This window comes from Stigmatopora nigra, chromosome 19 (assembly GCF_051989575.1).
Source record: "Stigmatopora nigra isolate UIUO_SnigA chromosome 19, RoL_Snig_1.1, whole genome shotgun sequence".
In the NCBI taxonomy this organism is placed as follows: Eukaryota; Metazoa; Chordata; class Actinopteri; order Syngnathiformes; family Syngnathidae; genus Stigmatopora; species Stigmatopora nigra.
In genome coordinates, this window is record NC_135526.1 from 241786 (window position 1) to 262609 (window position 20824).

At 52.6% G+C, this 20824-nt stretch overlaps 2 protein-coding genes across 4 annotated transcripts; both read right to left on the bottom strand.

The window, feature by feature from the left end:
• Positions 1–50: 50 nt before the first annotated feature.
• mark4a (MAP/microtubule affinity-regulating kinase 4a) lies at positions 51–9531 on the bottom strand. Of its 2 annotated transcripts, XM_077741132.1 has the most exons (18): positions 8670–9530; positions 7088–7285; positions 6900–6953; positions 5512–5560; positions 5347–5412; positions 5141–5211; positions 4999–5055; positions 4214–4450; positions 4005–4124; positions 3831–3930; positions 3650–3756; positions 3295–3487; positions 2913–3124; positions 2685–2788; positions 2346–2627; positions 1649–1731; positions 1134–1178; positions 763–903 (listed from the first exon to the last, which is right to left on the bottom strand). In XM_077741132.1, the coding sequence occupies exons 1-18, from the start codon at positions 8721–8723 to the stop codon at positions 839–841; spliced, it is 2097 nt and encodes a 698-aa protein (XP_077597258.1). In that variant the 5' UTR covers positions 8724–9530; the 3' UTR covers positions 763–838. The 2 variants fall into 2 exon arrangements, with proteins under 2 accessions (XP_077597257.1, XP_077597258.1); XM_077741131.1 differs by lacking the exon at positions 1649–1731 and having other exon boundaries at positions 51–903; positions 8670–9531.
• Positions 9532–13640: 4109 nt separating this feature from the next.
• Positions 13641–20542, bottom strand: exoc3l2a (exocyst complex component 3-like 2a). 2 transcript variants are annotated; one of them, XM_077740470.1, is made up of 13 exons: positions 20064–20542; positions 19017–19577; positions 18509–18780; positions 17528–18320; positions 17336–17450; positions 17142–17252; positions 16972–17072; positions 16755–16865; positions 16541–16676; positions 16339–16461; positions 16103–16258; positions 14961–15082; positions 13641–14375 (listed from the first exon to the last, which is right to left on the bottom strand). In XM_077740470.1, the coding sequence occupies exons 2-13, from the start codon at positions 19547–19549 to the stop codon at positions 13994–13996; spliced, it is 2955 nt and encodes a 984-aa protein (XP_077596596.1). In that variant the 5' UTR covers positions 19550–19577; positions 20064–20542; the 3' UTR covers positions 13641–13993. The 2 variants fall into 2 exon arrangements, with proteins under 2 accessions (XP_077596596.1, XP_077596597.1); XM_077740471.1 differs by lacking the exon at positions 20064–20542 and having other exon boundaries at positions 19017–19925.
• Positions 20543–20824: the final 282 nt, after the last annotated feature.

The following is a 20824-nucleotide window of genomic DNA, read 5'->3' on the forward strand; positions in this document are numbered from 1 at the left end:
TCTCTCTCTCTCTCTCTATATATATATATATATATATATATATATATATATATATATATATATATATATCTATATATACGGTGTTGGATGAGGGGCCGCTGGGCCAAAGACGGGACGACCACCGTGTTTTTGGGCACCGCTAAAAAGTAGAACGCGGAAAAAACACCATCGGAGCAATAAATTAAAAACAAACAAAACAACAACAACAAAAAATAGAATTATGGCTAGAGTCGTCGTAAAAAATATCAAACTAGATTCAGTCAGATCCAGGTCCGGTTGGGGAAGTTGGATGGAGGGGATTGGGAGGGGCTGACTCGGTGTGGGCGTGTCTTTGTCAGGGTTAAGCAGGGGGAGGGGGGCGGGCCATAGTCAAGGGAAATCGTACTTGCCACTTTTTTTTTTCTCCCCAGTCTGTTACCGTCCCAAGGTCGGACGGACCTTGGCCCGAAGCCCACCCCGGTCGCCGGACCCCGGTTTCACAGTTCCAAGTCCTTGGATATCTGGGTGGCCACGTCCCGAAAGGCCAGCGGCGCCCCCCAGAGTCGCGTGTAGCGCACCCCGTTGGACGTGCCGGAGGCGCCAGCGGAGAGGTGGCACACCTCGGCCTCGAAAGCCACGGCGCGGGCCCCCGCCGCGCCGTGGCTGCAGGAGAGCAGAAAGGGGCCGGCGTGGCGCACCTGGCAACCGCAGCCCAGCGCCGCCTCCCGCAGAGCCAGCACCACCTGGGTGGGGTCCCGCCCGGTGCGCCCGGTGCGCCCCGCCGGCCCACTGGGCCCGGTGGGCCCGCTAGGCCCGGTGGGTCCGCTAGGCCCGGTGGGTCCGCTCCGCCCGCAGCTTCTCAGATCCCAGCCACGTCCGAGGGCCCTGGGCTCGGACGCTTTTTGATGCCCAGGTAGATGGCAACTGGAAAGCACGGACTCGATTACACTCGCCATCGGGGACATTTTCCCACCGTCTCATCAACCCACGTCTGTCTGTTTAAAGCCAAAGTGTTGCCCCATGCTAACAATTAGCAATGTCTCATCCTTGGACTTTGACAGCATGCAAAGTAAGCTAAGCTAAGTTAGCGGTTGGATTTTGAACCTAGTATGTATTTATGGCCGGCCGGCCACAACGAGAAGAAACACACTGACCTTGTGAGCGCAAATCTCCTGATTCCCTCAGATTCATTTGTGACCCTGAAAGATAGAGACGCAAAGTCAAAAGGACGTCATCTCACATATGATATGAAAACATGCATTGATCTCTAGTCGCCCGTCAAAAAGCAAACATTCCATGAGTTTCAAGCCATGAAGCACAACTTGAGCAGGAAAACTGCCTGGGCACATTGAAAACATACCAACGTATGCAAATGCCATCTTTCTCATCAATCAATCCATCCATTTTTTTATGAATCATACGTTTGGTCTCCTTTCGCTTCTTTGGCATGTTCAATGTCACCAGAGAATAGTGGAAAAGGTCAAGAGGTCACGCTCAACCATGACCCTCCACCAATGAAATGAATGCAATGAAAAGGGTGCTCATGCCAAACACTTGAACGTGCTTAAAACGCGCCGCGCCAGAAAGCGTCTTTGCCGTAAAGAAACTCATGCAGACGTCGGAAAAAAAAAGCGGCCACACACACACACACACACAAGGGAACACTTACTAACGGTTTTCGATCCTTGTGGAAGAGTGCAACCCGACACGGATTTGTTTGAGCCCTGGCGTTTGGACGGGTCCAGGTTGACCCTGAAGTCGCCGCCGCCGCCGCCAGAGAGCACAATGAGAGAGGGAGTCAAGGGTGGGGGGGTGGGGGGGGGGGTGTTGGGGGCGAGCCTTGTGCCCCCCAACGGGTGCCACACAATACATGCTACAGATATATATATATAAGAAAGTAGGGGTGGCTTATTTTGCCGCGATTGTTCTTTTGACCGCGTACCTACGACCAGACATACTCTTTCATAAAGGTTCCCGCCTCCCAGGTTTAGAAGCTGAAAGCTTCCAAATATGGCCCGCTTTCCTCTGCCCGGCTTGAGCGGCCAGGATGAAGCGGAGATTTGATTAGATTAGACACGTGCGATTATGACAAGCCACACGAAGGAGGGACGCCGACAGATAATCCCGGGACGGAGACGACGCTACGCGGCGACATTACCGTCGGCGGGGAGCAAAACTTTTACACTGGCTGGCTTCGGTGCAAAATAAAGGCCTTCCTAAAAATCATTCCTCCTTTTTGCCCCATTATTTCAAAGAAAAATTCAAAGCATGTCAACAGAGTGATTAGAAAATACTCTAGAATGAGGTCCTAAAAACAATGTCCGCAGTATAAAAAGACAAAAAGTCAAGTAAACGCCAGCGCCTACCTGCGCGTGAGTTTGGAGGTCAGCTTGGTGAAGAGGTTGGAGGTGGCCCTGGTGCGAGCGTGGGGCAGCGAGCTGCCGTCGTGGTGGGACAGGGTGGGCGAAGTGGGCGGGGCCGAGTACACGGCCGCCCCGCGCTCCCTCAACTGGCTCCCGTGGAAGGTGCTGCGGATGGTGGAGCCCCGGGTCAGGCGGCACCGCTCCGACGAAGACGACGCCCCGGCCCCGGAGATGCTCAGCGTGGAGGGAGACGCCGCCGCCGCCGACGCCCGGTGGCCCAGGGAGCTGCCGAGCCCGCCAGTTACAAAAAGGGGACCCGAAAAGGTCCAAAAAGTCAAGTACCTGTTGTCTTTGCCGTTCTGCAGGAGGGAGTGCCTGTCGCCTCCCGAGCGATCCGTGCACACGTACGTGTTTCGCCGCGTCATGGCGCTCCCGGGGATGTTGTTCTTGAAAAAAGGAAAAGAAGACATTGACGCACCATTGCTCCAAGTTGGCAAAACAACCAAAAAGGGCTTAGGCTTTGGCATGACTGCTATGGCATGAAAATGAAAGTGGCGACTCCCAACTCACCGTGGTGGCGGTCATGTCTTTGCGCCGGTCGGGTATTTCCGACTTGTTGGGGTTGTTGGCGCTGCTCACCATGGGACTGGACGGCGGGAGGCTGTGGCTTCCCATCACGCTGCAACTGGCCTTGCGGGAAGGCATCCGCCCCTCCCGCAGCTCCCTCTCGCCCGTGCTGGTGGGGCTCCGCTTGGGGTGCATGACGGGCATGGAAGGCCCGCCTTTTTTGTCGGGGAAGGTCAGAGTCGGGAGCTAGCGAAGCGCCGCCTAGCGGAGCGCCGCCTAGCGGAGCGCCGCCTAGCGGAGCGCCGCCTAGCGGAGCGCCGCCTAGCGGAGCGCCGCCTAGCGGAGCGCCGCCTAGCGGAGCGGCGCCTAGCGGAGCCATACTCACAAAAGTCACTGTGCCGTCGCTGCCTGTGATAGGTGGAGGCGCTTCGCTGCGTCTTGCTGTGCGACGACGACGACGTGGAGGAAGAAGACGAGCCGCTGGCCGTCGAAGACTGCTTGTTGGTCCCGTTGGTGATGGGGCCGGGTCGAACCCGCGCCAGGGACAGGCTGCTGCCCGAGCGGGCCTCGCCGCCCTCCTGCCGTACAAAAGACGTTTGCGCCGTTTGTTTCACAAAGTGATGAAGTCGCGATCGTAGTGATAATGGAGGGATTACGGCACTTGGCTCAAATGACTAAGACCAGGTTGTAAAGATAGAAAGAAGCGATGGGGGATTTGAAAGCCGGGCCCGTCAACTCACCTCTTTGCGGCCCAGCAGCAAGTAGGTGGCGGTCACTTCGTTGTACTTCTGATTGAGCAGAGAATCCTTGATTTCCTCCGAGGTGAAACCCATGCCCACCATCACCTCTGAAAGGCAAAAAAAAGGGGATAGAAAAAAGGCCGGCCCATCGCCGCCACGTCTCGCCCCGCCAATGACTCACCGATACGGGCCGGGTCGCTGAAGTCTTCCACCGGTTCTATGTGAGGCTTCAGGTCCTCCCCGTCGAAGCCCGAATTGATCCACTTGTCCTTCATGACTTGCTGCGGAGTCACACAAAAAGAGTTTTAGGTGGCCCCCCCCCCGGTGGCTTTCAACCCGGCGGCGTCATCCTCACGTCTAGGGTGCAGCGTTTGGCGGGGTTGAGCACCAGGAATCTGCGGAGGATGCCCTCGCAGTCGGTGGACATGTAAAAGGGCACGCGGTACTTTCCTCTCAGCACGCGCTCCCTCAGTTCCTGTGGGTGGGTGGGGGAGTCGGTCACGGGAGACCACATTGAAAATGACGCAGACGTACGCTGGTCACGAATGGTTCGGGTGGACTCGCCTTCAAATTCTGTCCGTCGAAAGGCAGCGAGCCGCTGACCAGCGTGTACAGAATGACTCCCAGACTCCAAACGTCCACTTCGGGCCCGTCGTATTTCTTGCCCTGGAAAAGCTCGGGGGCGGCGTAGGGCGGCGAGCCGCAGAAGGTGTCCAGCTTGTTGCCCAGCGTGAACTCGTTGCTGAAACCAAAATCGGCGATCTTGATGTTGGCGTCGGCGTCCAGCAGGAGGTTCTCCGCCTGGCCCGACAGGAAGAGGAAGGAGGCCGCCGGGTGGTGGAGAGAGGGGAAGAAAAAAAATGGCCTGACATTAGAAAAAGACAAAAGCTACAAATGAAAGACGGGTGGAAAACAGGAGGGAGGCACCGCACAACCTCCGAGCTGCCAAATATGACCAATCTTCCGTCGTGGACTAGGCCAAATAATACGCATTTTGGATCAAACCAAGTCAATAAAATCGGGCCATCTTTTTGTCAGCGAAAATGAGATTCCGCTTTATTTTTGGACACCGCTAGCGTCACAAAATCCAAAAGTTTGGATTTTTTTGGCCGCTGTGACGCGTTGACGCCACTCCTGCGTGTACTGTAATCTACCACAAGACATGCCAATAACCCCCCCCCATTTATAAATTCTCCGTACTGTGCGATTAAGACGCAGAAACGGCGGCGGCGGCCTTTTCACACAGCGAGATTAAGACCAGTTTTGAGCTTATGACTGGAACTAGCTCGCCTTAATCCTCTTTTTTTTCCCCCCCAATTGTGGCCAAAACATCTTCTCCGCTTTCTTACCTTCAAATCTCGGTGGACGATATTTTTCGTGTGGCAATAGTGAACGGCGGAAACAATCTGTCAACAAATGGAGGAAGGAAAAAAATGAACATTTTAGTCAAAAGGCCTGTATATTTTTAAAATAGGTTGTCATTTTTCCTACCTGTCGAAATTTGGCTCTGGCTTCCACCTCCTTCATTCTTCCGTGTGACACCAGGTAGTCAAATACTTCACCTGTGATGGAGTCCAAAAAATGGCCTTATTTTGGAGTGTATTTCAAGTGTCACTCACGTTGGCCCATCCCAATTTAAAGGGCGCCGATGCTAACCGATTAGCGCTGCAAAACCTCACCCAGTGCGATATACTCACCTCCGCTGGCGTACTCCATGATCAGGTAAAGGGTCTTGTCGGTCTCAATGACCTCAAAGAGCTGCACTGTGGGCCCAAAAGGAGAGAAAGACATTTCAAGGAAAGTCCAACTTTGGAAAACAGCCCGCTTGACCTAAATTGCAACTCTTCTCCAGCCTGGCTCACCTATGTTGGGGTGATTTAAGCCTTTCATTATCCGTACCTCCCGAAAGAGCTGAAAAGAAATAAGGTGCATTGGTCAATAACAATATTCACGGCTAATGACAATGATTTATTTCAACATTCGAGGCGAGATTAGCGGCAGTTATACTTTCTTTCTTTTTATTTTTGGTTGTAATTCTCAATTTGTCCATTGTGCCCCCCCCCCGTCCCCCCCACTCCGTCTGGAGCCATCTCCCCTCCCTCCCATTGCCGAGGCTAACGTCACTGTTGCCGTAGCAACCCAGGTATTAAGCCCCACGACCTTTCTCGCCGTCTCCGGCCGCGCTGGTGTGAATTATGGGATGTGTAGTGCCGCCGTAGCATCCCGCGCAATCACGTAAAATGAGTGCCGGCTCTCTGATAAAAAAAAAAAATCAAATGATAAGGATAAAATGGAGAATGCCAAATCCTTCCTCCCTCCCAAACAAGTCCAACCATCGCAACAGCCGGTCGGTGGAAAACCGGGAAAACGGGATGAGGTCCAAATGGGAAGCAAGCATTTAATCCACCACGTAAACACCTGAAGTCGAGCATGCAGGGGAAAAAAAATAACCAAGCGGGAGGGATGATGTCTTTTTGATATAGCGTAAAAAGAAAATTGCGTTGTGCCAGTGTAGGCTTAAAAGGAAGCCGCCAAGGTCATGGCCATCATTGTATGGGAAACGCAACAGTGGGACGTTGAAAAGCACATTATGGAATCATTGTCAAAACGTGCTGCGCGCGTCTTGTTGTTGAAAAAAAGCGTCTCATTTATTTATGATGGCGCGTTCCCATGAAGACGTTTACAGTGACGGAGAAAACAACACAAATTTTGTATTCCTCCAGCCCGCAAAAATTGAGGATTGTTGTGTTTTTTTTTTTTTTTCGTGTTTTTTCTTTCTTCCACTTGTGGCCCCGAGCAAAGCAGCTCGCAGAGTACGTCAGTGACAGATTTGCGCTTCAATGAGCAAGACACTTTGGCCCATATGTGCATAGAAGCAGCATTAAGGGCAAATATGGCGACATGGGCCGCTTCTACTATCATGACGCCATCACAGATGGGGGGGGGGGGGGGGCGGGGCTATAGACGGACGAAGACTACATGGAGTCAAAATTGGATTTCTCTCAGAAAAAGAATTTGTAAAAAAAATGGAGCCTATGGTCTCTTGTATTTAAGAAAATCAATACTTTTGAGGCAATAGGTCTTGTATATCTTTATCTAAAGCTAGAGACTACAATTACAATAGCAAAGTAATGTATCTTCATCGGTTTATGCCGTTGGCATTTGATGTGCCATTTTCACATCATTTATTCATTACTTTATACATTTATGAGCTGTCTGATGAAGTAGGCTTTCAAAAATAGGTACGTACCTTTTGGAGGCTGGTTGGATTCAACTGAGTTTTGTCGATGATTTTTATTGCAACCTGAAAAGAAAAGAAGGGAAATGTTTAGTTCTTTTTGAAGGGGTTTCTGCCATTCCTGGCCTTTGGCCTTTGGTCTTTGGTCTTGGCCTCTGGCCTTTGGCGTCGGCCTTGGCCGTCCGTCTCACGTCTCTTACCTCCTTTCCCGTCAGGATGTGGCGCGCCAACTTGACCTTGGCAAAGTTTCCCTTGCCGATGGTCTTGAGTAAACGATAGTTGCCGATGTGCGGCTGCTCGTCGGAGCACGAGGCGATGGAGTTGCGGCAGCGGGCGCCCAGCGAGCGGCTCGACTGACTGGTGGCCTTGTCCGAACGGCTGGCCCCCAATAACACATGCTGAAAAAAACAAACGGGGGAAAAAAAACACATTTTAGGACAACTCACACTCATTTTTAAGCCCCTTTGAGCTTTGAAACAATTCCATATTAGCCTTTTCCATCACGGCAAACTCCACACAGTCCCAGACGGAAGGCCGAGGACGTTGGATTTACTAGAAGTAGGTGAAGGCACTCGGAGCAAGCCATAAAAGGAGCTTATAGTGAAAAAGGAACAGATGCCCACACAGTAGTCCCCGGCCACTTGCGGGCCTCCAGGCAACACGCTCGCATTCTCCCAGCATGCCATCCATACACAAAGTCAGTCTTCTTCTCACGCCCCCCCCCCCATCTACAAGGTACGGCCTATTTTGTTCCAACTCCCCATATAGGCAGAGGTACCCGGCCGTGTTTCTTTTACTAAAGACAAACTGCAACGGCCATTCCACTATGGAATTTGACAGAAGGAGTCTGACGGACTGGAATGGGGAAAGGCCGCAGAGCCAGCCAAGGCCAACGTCGACTTGACGCCGGAAAACATCATCCAGATCATTCTGCCGGAAAGCCCGGATGGGAATTCATCATCGGTCATGCGTCCGGTCAACTCACTGGCACACAAAAACATGGGCTCCAACCACTTTTGCGGCTAAAAGCTCCGCTGGCGCCGGCTCCGTTGACCGACGGCCGCACGGACTCTTGGTACCGCCGACGTTACATGCCGGTGTCGCACACCAGATAGACGGACGGATAGATGGGGCTGCACGGGGGTGCCGTAGATGTGGCGAGCGGCGCCGTCTGACACCCACCGAGCGGCCGGCCGTGGGGTTGGGCGCTAAACGGCAGCCCGCGCCAGCACAGACTACGGCACGTCACTCGGCGCCGTCGTTCGGGTAGAGTCCACCGGCCATTTGTTTTGGCCCCCGCACAGAATGCATGCGGGGGGTGCATCCGCCGAGCGGCAAAGAGGCGAGGAGGCATCGGGACGTCACCGTCGTCTCGTGTAATGAGACGTGACAGCTGCTTTTAAGGCTTTCTGCGCAAATTGGTTGTTGCATGCACCGGCATGTGTGTGTGTGTGTGTGTGTGTGCGCGTGCATCAGTGTGTGTGTGCGTTAGTGTGTGCATCCGCGCAAGCACTCAAGGTTAGCCCGTTGTTGTTTTTTTAATCCTATTCCATATATTTCTTGACATACATCTGGTCTAAGACGGTGGTGTTAAAACAGAGCAGAACGCCCATTCAATCCTTGTAGTGAAAACCTAGCAGGGAAGGCGTTAGGCCCAGTAAAGGCCAAAAAAAAAAATGATGATGGGCGAATTTTAAGGAGGCATTTAATGCCCCCCCTCCCAATCCCCCCTCCCATTACTCCCCTCCCCAAAAAGAGGCTTTAGGCTGTATCTGTACTTACATGGTCTCCGGTACTCCTGTCGTTCCCAGACGGTAATGCAGATCGAGAGGACATGTTTTCGTTCTCCTCTTTCCCTGAGTGGCAATCGCGGCTTGTTTGGCGTGAGCACTTGCTTTATTTAGATTTCTTTTTGGGTGTTTTTTTTTATTTTTTTGTGTGTGTGGAGAGGCTCCGGCGGCGGCAGAGTGGCATCCGCCGCAGAGGCGAGCGAACGAGCGACGTCCTCGAATCAAGTCCGTCCGTCAGTCAGTCAGTCAGTCCGCCTCGTCGACAAGCGGCCGAGCCGCGGTCGAGAGCAGTCCTCTGCCTGTCATGGCAGGAATTGATATCCGGAGGAGGGGTTGCGGGGGGGATGTCCTCAAAGCAGATGCATCTTCCATCCACCGTGCACTTTGCAACAAGCAAAAAAAAAAAAAAAAAAATGGAGACCCGAGAGGAGACGGTCGATCGGCGATGCAGCAAATGCAAATCCAGAAGAGCATGCAAGCAAAGAGGTGCTATGATGCAGAGATGTTTGGACGGAGCCCAGCGTTTCGGTCTCGGTGGCTCAAGCTGAGACGGAGACGGAGGCGGAGGCTGAGGAGACTATCCATCCACCCTCCGCTTCATGGCTGCTGCACGGGATTTTCTCCCTTCGGTTGAGCAATCCACCAAATCGTCTTTCGGTCCCATTTCAGCCCATCGACGCCGAATAATGTGTCCGCTTCGTCCCTTTCGTCCGTTTCGTTCGCTTCGTTGGCAGAAGAGACACAGCTGCGTGCGTGCGTGCGTGCGTTCAAGGCCGAATTGATTATTCTCCGCCGCCGCCAGTGTGTTGCGCTGCACCGTTAAGCCACGAAGAAGAAGAAGAAAAAAGAAGAAGAAGAAGAGCAAGAAGAAGAAGAAGAAGAAGAAGAGGAGGAGGAGGAGGAGGAGGAGGAGGAGGAGGAGGAGGAGGAGGAGGAGGAGGAGGAGGAGGAGGAGGAGGAGGAGGAGGAGGAGGAGGAGGAGGAGGAGGAGGGGAAAAAAAGGAGAACAGCACCATGCAAAAAGATGAGAATAAAAACACTGCATCAAATCATACCACGAAATCAGTTTGACATTTGTTGCGCATCACCTTCATTCATTTCGATATCATGTACATAAAACGCTATTAAATTCACCCAATGAGTTCAATGTATTGAGTCTTGGACGCACTGACTAAAGCATCAAGCACAATAAAATGACTTGCATCGTGCAAATAAGTGCCATGATGTCATTTGAGAATTGAAACATGAAGAATAAAAAAACAATCTGGAAGCAGCCAAACACGAACATTGAGAGATCTGACTTGGTTGCCAAAAATAAATCAAGTCTGTATAAACCAAGAGCAGTCTCATTTGGAACTTTGTGATAAATCATGCATTTGAATCGGCTGAAATGCTTTAGTCTAGACTTCCAATAGCTTATGCCGATTGACTCCTTTTGTGTGCCTTGGGAAAGAAATATTTGTACACTACACGGTTTGCATTTCGCTGGTGTAATGCTTAAACATAGACGCTAGAGGTGAGCAATATCAAAAGTTGAACTATTAACTGCTGTAGTGCAGATGCTGCTGCATTAGTCAGCGAAACAATGTCTGCTCAGAACATCAAAAATGTGGCCAAATGACAAGAGATAAAATGAGTCAAATCTACCTCAGACTTCACAAAAAGCCCTCCTTCTCATATTAGAAAAACTTGTTTGTTCGTCACATTTTTTGCAAAGCCCAGTCAACACGTATTTACAGCCCCCGCCCCACCCACTTTTTGAAGTATTAAAGTCCAACCAAAAAGCATTTACACCCCTCCCACATACACACACTGTCTAATGCCCGTTATCATGAAAACAATTTCTATTTCGTGTGTGTCTATGTTTAATAGGCGAGCGCTCCCAAAGACAAAGCGGGCCGTGTGCACAAAGGGGGCGATTGTTGACCGGGGGGCGCCGGGGCGAGCTGGGCTGGGGGGGCGCCGTTCTCCACGCCGCTGCACCGTCAGCAAGAGGGGAGAAAGGATGCGGGGGTCACCGGGCTGCAACTCAAATGCTTGCCCGGTGAAAGATTGATCGTTGTTCGAGGAACTCGGCGTGGCGTCGATCCAAAACATGGCTTACTTTTCAAACTGCCTAAAGGCCGGCCGGCCGGCCGGACGTAGAAGTCACCAAAGTAAGCAAAGTCAAAGCACAAGGCCATTTTTTTTTACCCGTCGACTGGATTGTCATTTTTTTCTTGGTAGAGACAAGACAGGCCCCATTTGTAAAGTGTCAGACGGTGGGTTTATTCTAAATGTGAGCACGGCTTTTGGGTTTCCTGCAACACCTCTTCCTGGCGTGCCGCAGAAAGAAAAAAAAAAAGCTGCTTACGCAAATGAGCCTGGGGAAAAGTCGCCAGGAGCCAAAGGTGAGCCGTCTGTTGCCATATTTCATAAGAACCATTGTTTGCCTGCAATCTAATTCCTCGCCATGCAAAGTAGTTTCCCTCCCTGCAAAAACGGCGGGACAGAAATGTTTAGCAAAGCAAACATTCTCAGGCAAAACATGGCTCCGCCGTGCTCCGCCGTGCTCCGCCGTGCTCCGCCGTGCTCCGCCGTGCTTCGCCGTGCTCCGGCGCCCCCCTCCCAAAGACATCCCTCACAATGAAACATTCTCCGTTTGTCATCAACTTGGCAACTTTTAATGCGAATAGTTCACTTGGTGTCATCTAAAAAATACATGCATTTCATTTTTCTTTTCGGGGGGGGGAAACGAGGTTGTTGGTCAGACCGGTTGTTCATCGGGCCGTCCATAAAGAAAAGACCAATGGGAAGTACTCACATAAATAAAGCTCAGCTTGTCACCCCCTCCTCTATTATAGAGACGTCAAAATAGTTTAAACAAAGGAAAAGAAATAAGTTGGGATGTTTACAGTCTGGCTGGCACGGGGCCAACGTGGAAGCATGGCGTAACCAGCCGCCTTTTTTTTTCTTCTTTTTTTACGGGGAACCAAATTGAAATTGTCAAGATGACTGGGCGCCTGATGAATGGCCTTGTTTTGTCCGTCACTTCCAAGCCGACGTGGAAACTTTGGCAGAATGTATTTTCCAACGAGCCCAGCTCGACTTTTGAACTTCCTGCGCCTCAGACGGGGAACGTTGATTTCACGTGCACGGGGCGCCCGCCGACCAAAAGCCCCATTTTGGCACGTCTTCAGACTTGGGCAGCGCCCGCCTGAACTGTGCACCTTCTTATTGCTAAATAAAGTTCCCTTGGATGGAGAGCCCTGATAACGTAAATCAGGATATCCCACCCAGGGTGAGCGAGCGTCCCATTGTTTGGGTTGAAGTGGGCAGCCATCCTGACTGAGTGACACCGTGTACCGAACACTCCATCTCTGTCCCGTTCTGCTACAAGAAGCAGACGTTGGGTAACGTGACAGCGACGTGTCAAACCCACGTCCCCCACCTTAAAGCGCCTCGACCAGAAATAGCCAGAGGTCAAGCTAAGGATGCTAGAGGCGGATCGGTCGTCTCCAAACGTCGTCAAAGATGGGGTCAATTTGAGTGTGAATGTCGCCTCGGCGACTAATCATTTGATTCAATCTCTTATCTCGGCTTAGCTCGTAGCGTTAATAAGATTTCGTCCAAACTTTCATTTTCTGAACCGCTTATCCTAAGAAGGGTGATGGAGCCTATTCCCGTTAAGTTGGGGGACCGGGTGGGCGGGGGGGGGGGGGGGGGGGACTCCCCGGATGGGGGTTAAAATGTGCATTACTAATCATCATCCAGCCCTCAAATCATGGCCAGAGCAAAAGAGCAATCATTTGGGACTGCCATAGACTACATCCCAAACTTTGGAATGCCACGATTGATGGAGAAAGAAAAAAAAGTCAACAAGGACATAAAGAATGAAAAAAAGTAGCGGGGGTGAAATTGCATGAGAGTGAAAACAAAGACAGGGCAATTGCTTGCTTCCCAAAACAAACAGCAAATGCGCCCAGATGGATTTTCCATCGCCGTCGTGTTAATGAGAGGAAGTAGGGGAGTACTTCCCAGGGATTGCATTGTACCATCGCTCCACACTCCTTCTTCCTCCAGGACTTGGAGATGGACGAAGAGGAGTCTCCTCCTCCTCCTCCTCCTCCTCCAGCCAAATTCCTTTATAACAAAATACGACTGACGAATGGGATTGCCAAAGCTAACATTCAAGCCAATCCAATGTTTTTCCTGTCCGACGCTTTGTGGAATTTGCTCAAATAAAATAACATACGCACGTTTAACTACCTGAGCCCGGGCCAAAAATAATGGAGGAACGGGCAACGCCCACGGCCACGCCGACAATGCATTTCGTCCCCGGACAAGCCGAGCCCCAAAAGAACAAAAGTGGCCAGGTGCAAGGTTGAATTAGCAAAGTCCAAAAGAAGTCCTCCTCTGGGCTACACTTGTTCTGTGCTCCCTCCGGAAATTCCCTCCGGCGCGTAACGTAAACTTGGCTCCAATAAAAGCGTCCGCCGGCACCTGGTGGGACGACAGGAAATCTTTGTTTATCCCCAAAGATCCCGCGGCCGTCGCACCCGCGTGGGGAGAGCGTCACAACGTCGTCACTTGGAATCCCACATTTTGCTCCGCCGTTTGGAATTGCCAAACAAAAATGCCCCCGTCCTTTATAAGATAAACAATATCCAAAAAAAAAACACGTGTGTTTACATGGTTCCTACGTCAGAACGTGCCGTGTTTGGCGCCTATTGTTTAAAATAGCCGCAGAGTCGCACGCCCATCTCCGAACAGCACAACAACTAAAGTTAGAAGCGGGACAATTGTCGAACAGACACTGGCTATTTAGACCCTTTTTTTCAGACTAGAACCTGAGTGGTTAGACTCATTTGTCTGAGATCTACCGGCATTATTTTGTGTACAAAAATTGCAAAAGTCTTGAAAAAGAAGGGTTGGTCTTATCATCAGGTCAATGGAGTACATTCTGCAAATGACACAAGTGGCCTGTGCTCAATCCACCCAATCCAAGGGTCTTTATTAGCATTCCAGCAATGGATCCATACCATTCACAGTAAAGGTTCAACACATGGAATATTATAGCCAACAAAAAATAATAATAATGAGATACGGGATACATGGCCGGCGAGATTATGAAAAAAATAAAGCAAGAGGTGGAATGGCCTTTGCTATGTGCCTTCACAACGGGTCAAAGATGGGCGGATGACGTCCCCATGGCTTGTTTCAGAGCAGTACCTCCAGTCAAGTTTCTTTGCTCAAATGTTTTTGTCAAGGTGCACGTGTACGTACAGTACTTTCCCGCCCTCCCCTCACAGTGGGACCGCCTTGGGACACCAAAAGCTAATCTTCCCTGCTCCACTTATTGGCCTCTTCCACGTGGTGACTGTCGGCGGCGGCTTGGAGGCGGAGGCGGACGCTCCCGCCGCCCTTCCCGGCGCCCTTCCCGGCGCCCTTCCCGGCGCCCTTCCCGGCGCCCTTCCCGACGCCCCTACGCCCGGGCCGGTGCTCGGAGAACCAGTTGGCCACGGCCATGGCCAGGCGGCGCAGGGCCAGACTGACGCAGCGCCCCTCCGAGGCCAGCGGGACGTCGGAGAAGACGGCGCCGTCCCGGCAGATGAGCGCCGAGCCGCATTGAAAGTCTTTGACCACGTTGAGGATCTCCAGACGTTCCGCCTGCCGCGCCATCCCTCGGATGTTCAACAGGGCCGAGACGTGCCTCTGCCTGCGGAGAGGAACCACACGGGGCCCCGTGAGCGCCAGGCCTAGCGGGGTACGCCTTTGAGCCAAGATGGCGGCGCGCGCGCGCGGTTACAGCGCCTCTTTGCGCTCCAGTTTGCTCTCTCTCTCTCTATCTATTTATCTATCTGTGGCTTGACGGCACCAGTCTGTCTCCTCCCGCAGGAAGTAGTCGGCGGCCGTTTCCCGTCTGCTCTTTAGAGAGTCGTGCGTCACGGGCGCTAAAGTTGCAAAGTGTCATTGGAGAGTGGCCTCTCGACCCCGTCAAATCTCCCGACGGCCCCTCGCCGCTCTCCGAAAATAGCAAAGTTAACGCGTGATATGTTTTCATGCTCCTTTCCGTGTTTGGATCCATTGTGTCAAAAAAAAACAGATGGAGAGTCGTGCATTTCCCCGTCTGGCTGCCGGCCAAAACAAATGCTGTGAAGGCCTGGCGCTCGGCGTCAATCACATGAGGCCGTCGGGGACGGAAGACAAAAACTGTAGTTTCCGTCGGAGACGGAAGACAAAAACTGTAGTTTCCGTCGGGGACGGAAGACAAAAACTGTAGTTTCCGTCGGGTAAAACTTACCGAATATCTGGAAATTCCTTGACCAGGACGGCCACCTCCATCTGAATGGAGGGCGTGTCCTCCAGGAGAATGATGTCGGCTAAATGGAAGATGAGACTGTCCAACCAAGAGGAAGCGGATTCCTGAAAGTCAAATGCTACATTAACTCAATTCCTTCCCACATGGAGGAAGAGGGGGGGTGACACAAGAGGCGGGGATTGACCATAACAGGTGAAATCAATAAATGACAAATCAGAGATGATCTAACATTTTGTAGCCCTGGAATTGTGTTATTTTTAGTCAAAGTCCATTTTGCAAACTCTGCCCCCACCTCAGTTTCCACAGCCACTTCATCCTAGCCTTGAGTGGAAAAAAAAAAGAGAAAGAAGCAAAAGGCCACCAAGGCCACGGCAGACTCCCTTCAAAGTCCCCCAACTGACAGGAACAGGAAGTTCCCTCCGAACACAGCGGCTTCCTGTTGTCAAGCCGGCCGACGGACACTCGTTTGAACTGGCGCAGAAAAGGGGGCCAAATGGCAGCCCGTCTGCCAAACGCGCTTGTTTTATAGCCTCTTTCCCCCCTCGGGTGAGTGCTAACGTAAGCCGGGCTCATCTATCTCCATCGGACTGACGGCGGACATTTTTCACCACTCGCCCTTGTTTTCAACACCGTCTGGCTCATTTGCGACCTGGGAAGTCACAGGGGCGGGCGGGCGGGCTAGCCCGACAGCGCACACAGCGCGGTGCCTGCCGGCCACCCGCTATTCTACGTGGTGGAGGAGATACAGAAAGTCTTTTTTTCCACTTAAAAGAAAGTGTCTGTTGACTCATGGGCTGCCATTGACACCACCCAACGTCCCACCCACTTTGAGCGTCCCGCACCGACAGCGGCCTTCGCCAGACGCCCAATCCGCTCGATTGGACGTCCGGCGCCGTGTTCCCGCTTTTGGGGGTTATTTACGGGTGACTTCCCGACGTTTTCGGGGCACGGGCAGGGCATTTTCTGTCGATTCGGAGTCCCTCCGTATTCCTACGGGGACATTCCTGGGTCACACTGTGTTGGCTGAGCCAAAATCAACAGGAAAGGACCCAGAGGTGCCCTAAAATCAACAGGAAGTTGAAGGGAAGGAAGGGGAAATGAGCAAAGGTGGCAAACACACTCACCAAATCCTTAAAGAGTCCTTTGAGTTGTTTGGCCTCGTCTTGCAAGCGGAAAGCCATCCGTTTTCTCATCTTGGACGAGGTGCAAATCAGGCGTGCCCGCATGATGGCCCGGACGTACTCCACCACCACCCGACGGTGCACCTCACCCACCAAAATCTAGGTCACACAAATAAATATTACTACATTCAAAAAAATCCAAGAATTTCTGTCTAGATTGGATTTCCCCACCGTGATACCTGATAGGGTGGAGGATCCATCCTTCGGAACCTTTTGAAATGCTGCTTGATGCCGCTTTCGATGCCCTCGAAGGTGTCCGTGTGATTCAGCCATTTTCTCTTGATCATCTTGTCGAAAAACGGCTGGAAAATGACAGCACAATCAGATCCGGGGACTCTTTTATCACACGCCGTGTCTTTGCAAAAGTCGACATTTGCTCACCCGAATGTGCTCAAAAAGGCGTTCGGTCAAGACCCGAACCGACAGGTTGATGATCCTGTCCAAGGAGGAGTTGGCCCTCTTTGCCGAGTCCTCGCTGGCCTGCGGGTCACACTGCCTGCAGCGCTCCACCAAAGATCTAGCGTGTCCAGGGAGCCAGGGAGGACGTCAAGCCACACGTTTCTCGCGATTCATGTAAAGGAAAGACGGCTTTCACCTGAGAGGAGGGCAGCAGTTGACGAGGGCCACTGTCCTGGAGACGTATCCGTCTCCTCGATCCCCAAACTCCGCTTGGGTCTCGTGAAACATCTCCACTTTTCTCTGGAAACTGCAAAGGTGGACTTTGAGGACTGGACTCTCCAACGGACTCAGCATTCAATTCCATCGAATTTCCAGACCCTCCTCGTGAGCCACAGTCCATTTTTTCAACTCACCTGTAGAGAAAATCGGCCAAACCCACCAGACTAAAGCGGGCCACTCTGGCCCCCAAGAATTGATTGACAGCCGTAGATTTGTCCAGGTCCACTTTCAGCCTCTGAAATGGTGAAAAGAAGTTATTTGTAAAGTGGCCGTGTTTTCACATAGTCCAAAAAATGCGTACTACCTGAATGACGGAGCGCGCTAGCTGGGACTGATACTCCTCGATGTGCAGAGTCTGTGCCCACCGCCTTTCTTCGTCGTCCAGAACCTGAATCAACTCTTTGGCCACTTTTTCCTACGAGCCGGCCAGAGAAGAAAAAAAGACAGTGATAGTAAGGCGCTCACTTCCAAGCGGGCGCCAAAGAAACATGTTCTCACTTTGACGATGCTGAGGCACTCGTTTTCCAACAAGTCCACCGTGTCTGGAGGAAGGATGGGCTCCAGCGAGGCGTAGTTGATGGGCGTGGACGTGCCGATGCTTCCCAGGACGTCACTTCAACAGAGCCGGAAAAAAATATATATGTTACCTACGTCACAGTGGCATCATTGGCCACGTTTACCGGTCCGTACCGGTTGTAGACGTTGTAGAACCAGTCCAGCAAGGAGTAGACGTCGGTAATCTGCAAGGGCTCGCGGGTCAGAGTCCTGAGGCGTTTGGCCACGGCCCGGTGGTAACTCTCCACGTAGACCTGGAAGGCCGAGAACTCCTCGGGGTAGATGGACACGGCGTTCCTCTTGGCCGCGTCCAGGTCGTCCACCATGCGACTCCTCAGGCGCTCCAGGTAGGTCGCCAGTTCTCCCGCCCGGGTGTCCACCTGCTGCGGGAGACTCCAGTCGGCCGCCTCGCCCACGGCCTCCCTCCACTTGCTCTTCAGGCGCCGGGGGCGGTGGTGGCACGGCGGGGCCTCGGGCGGGGCCTCGGGCGGGGCCTCGGGCGGGGCCTCGGGCGGGGCCTCGGGCGGAGCCCGGACCTCCTCCCGGAGGGCCCAGGTGGCGTCGGCGTGCTCCTCCTGTTGGATGACCAGGACCACCAGCCCCAGGTTGGGACCGGCGCTGGGCTGGCGGAGGGACTCGCGCACCACGTCCCACATCTCTCGCATCAGAGCCTCGTAGAGGAGCTCCACGTCCTTCTCTTTCCGCCGCCCCGAGTCCAGGGTGGCGTTGGAGCCCGGGGAGCTGTCGGCCGGCGAATGCGGCGGCGGAAGCGGGCCGGGAGGGGTGCCCGGGCCGAAGGCGTGACCCGGGACGGGACCGGTCGGGGTCGGCAGCAGGGACAAGAGCTCGCACTCGCGCTCCAGTTCCTGAATGTGCGTGTCGGCCAGCAGAAGGTCCCGGTGGTTGACCAGCTGGAGAATCTCCAGGACTGTGGAGGGAGGGAGGGAGGGAGGAAGGGAGGGAGAAGAGCCGAGAAGAGAGCGGATACGCTCATTTCAATCATTTCCTGATTAGCGCTTCAGAAAAGGAAGCAATTATATATTTGGGATGAAAGCCTTGAGAGGTGAATGTTACAAAACTTTGCAAAACGTCAGAAAGAATAGTCAAAAAACCTACCCGAGAGGGGCTCCCTGCTCTTGACCTTGGGCTCCCACCCTTCTTCCTCCTCCTCTTCTTCGTCGTCGTCGTCGTCGCCGTCCGTGTCCCCGTCCGTCTCCCGCGAGGCCTCGTCGGACACGGATCCCGTCTTGGCCTTGCCGAGGCTGACCATCCTGAGGAAGGAGGGCCGGCGAGAAGAATCGTCCGCCCGGCCGGCCGGCGCCCCCGGCGCCCCCAGCGCCCCGCAGGGCAGGCTCTCTCGCCGCGCTTCCTTCCGACGGCCATTAATCCTGGACGCCGTCCGCGGGCCCATCGGAAACAGACAAAAACATGCGGGACAATGCTTTTAGTCCACAGAATGAATGGAATGTCAATTGGCAAGGGGGATTTCAAAGACACTCTGGCTATTGTCCCGATACTAGACTATTATATATATGTGTGTGTGTGTGTGTGTGTGTGTGTGCTATATTTGCAGCAACACGCTTGTGAAAAGTAATGGATTTCTCATATTTTTTCTTGTCCTTACCGGAACAAAGTCATAATTCCTTCCGAGCTCCGCCGCAGTCCTTTTCTTCTCTCCCTCACCGTGGGGAGCGTGTTGGAGTCCCCGGGTCCAAAGTGGGGGGCGTTGTGACCCCAAACGCCGCGGCCGGACTTGCGCAGGCCCTTGCCCAATTTTCCCAGGGTCTTGAGCGGCGACACGCCGCAAATGCGCTCCAGGGTACCCCTCAGGGGCCTCACCCTGGGGTTCCCCCCGGGGCTCCTCGGCCCGTGCCTCTCGGCGTTCACTTCGTTTTCCTCCTCCTCCTCTCCGTCCAGCTGGGCGCCGAGGCAGAGCTCCTCGCCCGCCGTCAGCCCCGAGTCGGTGTCCGGGTCTACATTCTCAAAAGGGTTGAGGTTCTTGCCGAGGTCTTTCAGCTGGTGCAAGTCCTGGAGGTGGTTCAGGTCGTTCATGTCCCGGAGGTCCAGGTCCAGCCGGGGCAGAATCAGCTGGCCGTTGCTTCGGGGGAAGTCGTGACAGCTCTTGGAGCGCCCCGGGAGCTTCTTCAGAATGGGCATGCTTGAAACGGAGCGCCGACACCGACGACTGTGGAACGGCGGCAGACACACTTCAGTCCAAGTACATGATGTTCATTGGCAAAGCAAACGATGAGGACGTGGACTGCTAACGCCAACACAAAATCTGCCTAAAATATTGCAATTGTCTAAAACATTAGATTGTGTCATGGCATGGCCTAAATGTGTTGTCCAGAATTGTCTACGGCACTTTGGCAAATGGGTTCAAAAAAACAGAGCTCCCAAATAACAAATGATTCAGAAAAATTGAATCACTTATAGAATTGTCTCTTCAAAGATTGTCGACAAAGCCCATCAAATATTTCTGCATTTCAAAGTATGGCCTTAGAATTTGTGAGATCCAGCGTCCAAAATGGGAAATAAAAATTGTTCAAAAAGAAACAAAAAGCTGACATGTTTCCTACCTGTGTGACGGAAGACAATAAATCAGCCGCCGGAGGGAAAAGAAGCTAAAAGATGGGATAGTGAAAATGATGCAAAAGTGAATTGGTCTCACCCGAGAAGAGAATCCTCCGTGGGCTGGCCTTTCAGCGGCGTGTCATTCCGGGCCTCGCCGACTGGCCCGTGTGGCCGCGCGTGGGTCGCCAAAGAGGACAGACACACTCTTTGGAAGGAGGCGGTGGCGTCCCGGGCGACTTTCAAGAGCGCAATGCGGCTGCCCGTTGTTTCCTGGCCATTTCTATTGTGGTGGAAGCTGATCCGTTTTCCTGAGGAAAGGCCTGTCCTGTCGCTTCTACCCCTCCTATAGCAGAGCTTTGGCACCCCCCGGGACCCCTTGCACTTCAATGAATCACAAGAAATTCATTCATTCCTGGAATAACTCCTCTCGACATTTTGTCCTCTTTTTCTGGCTGTATATTAAGTTTGGGATCTGGACACATGTGTTCTGGGGCCCCGTTTAAAACGGGTGCATTTTGTACCAGGACAGATGGTCCTGATCGCACATGCAGCGTACATGCTACTTTTGCCTCCTGTTGAAATGTCAGCCAGTTGAATTGTCTTGTGTCTACATGTCAGCATAAAGTGGAGTCAATGTAGTATTTTTTATAATATAATTAAATGAAGCAATGCAACTAACCAAAAAGTTAAGATAGTCTTGTTTCTGCCACCTAGTGTACATTAGGGAACTTGACCTCTGATAAACCTGCATTTTTGTTTGAATTTGTTTTTTTCTCTGATTGTGGCCAAGTTCCAAGTTTCTTCGACACCTTCAATCGCACGTGATTGATCGAAGGCGCAAAAGAAAGTTTTTAAACT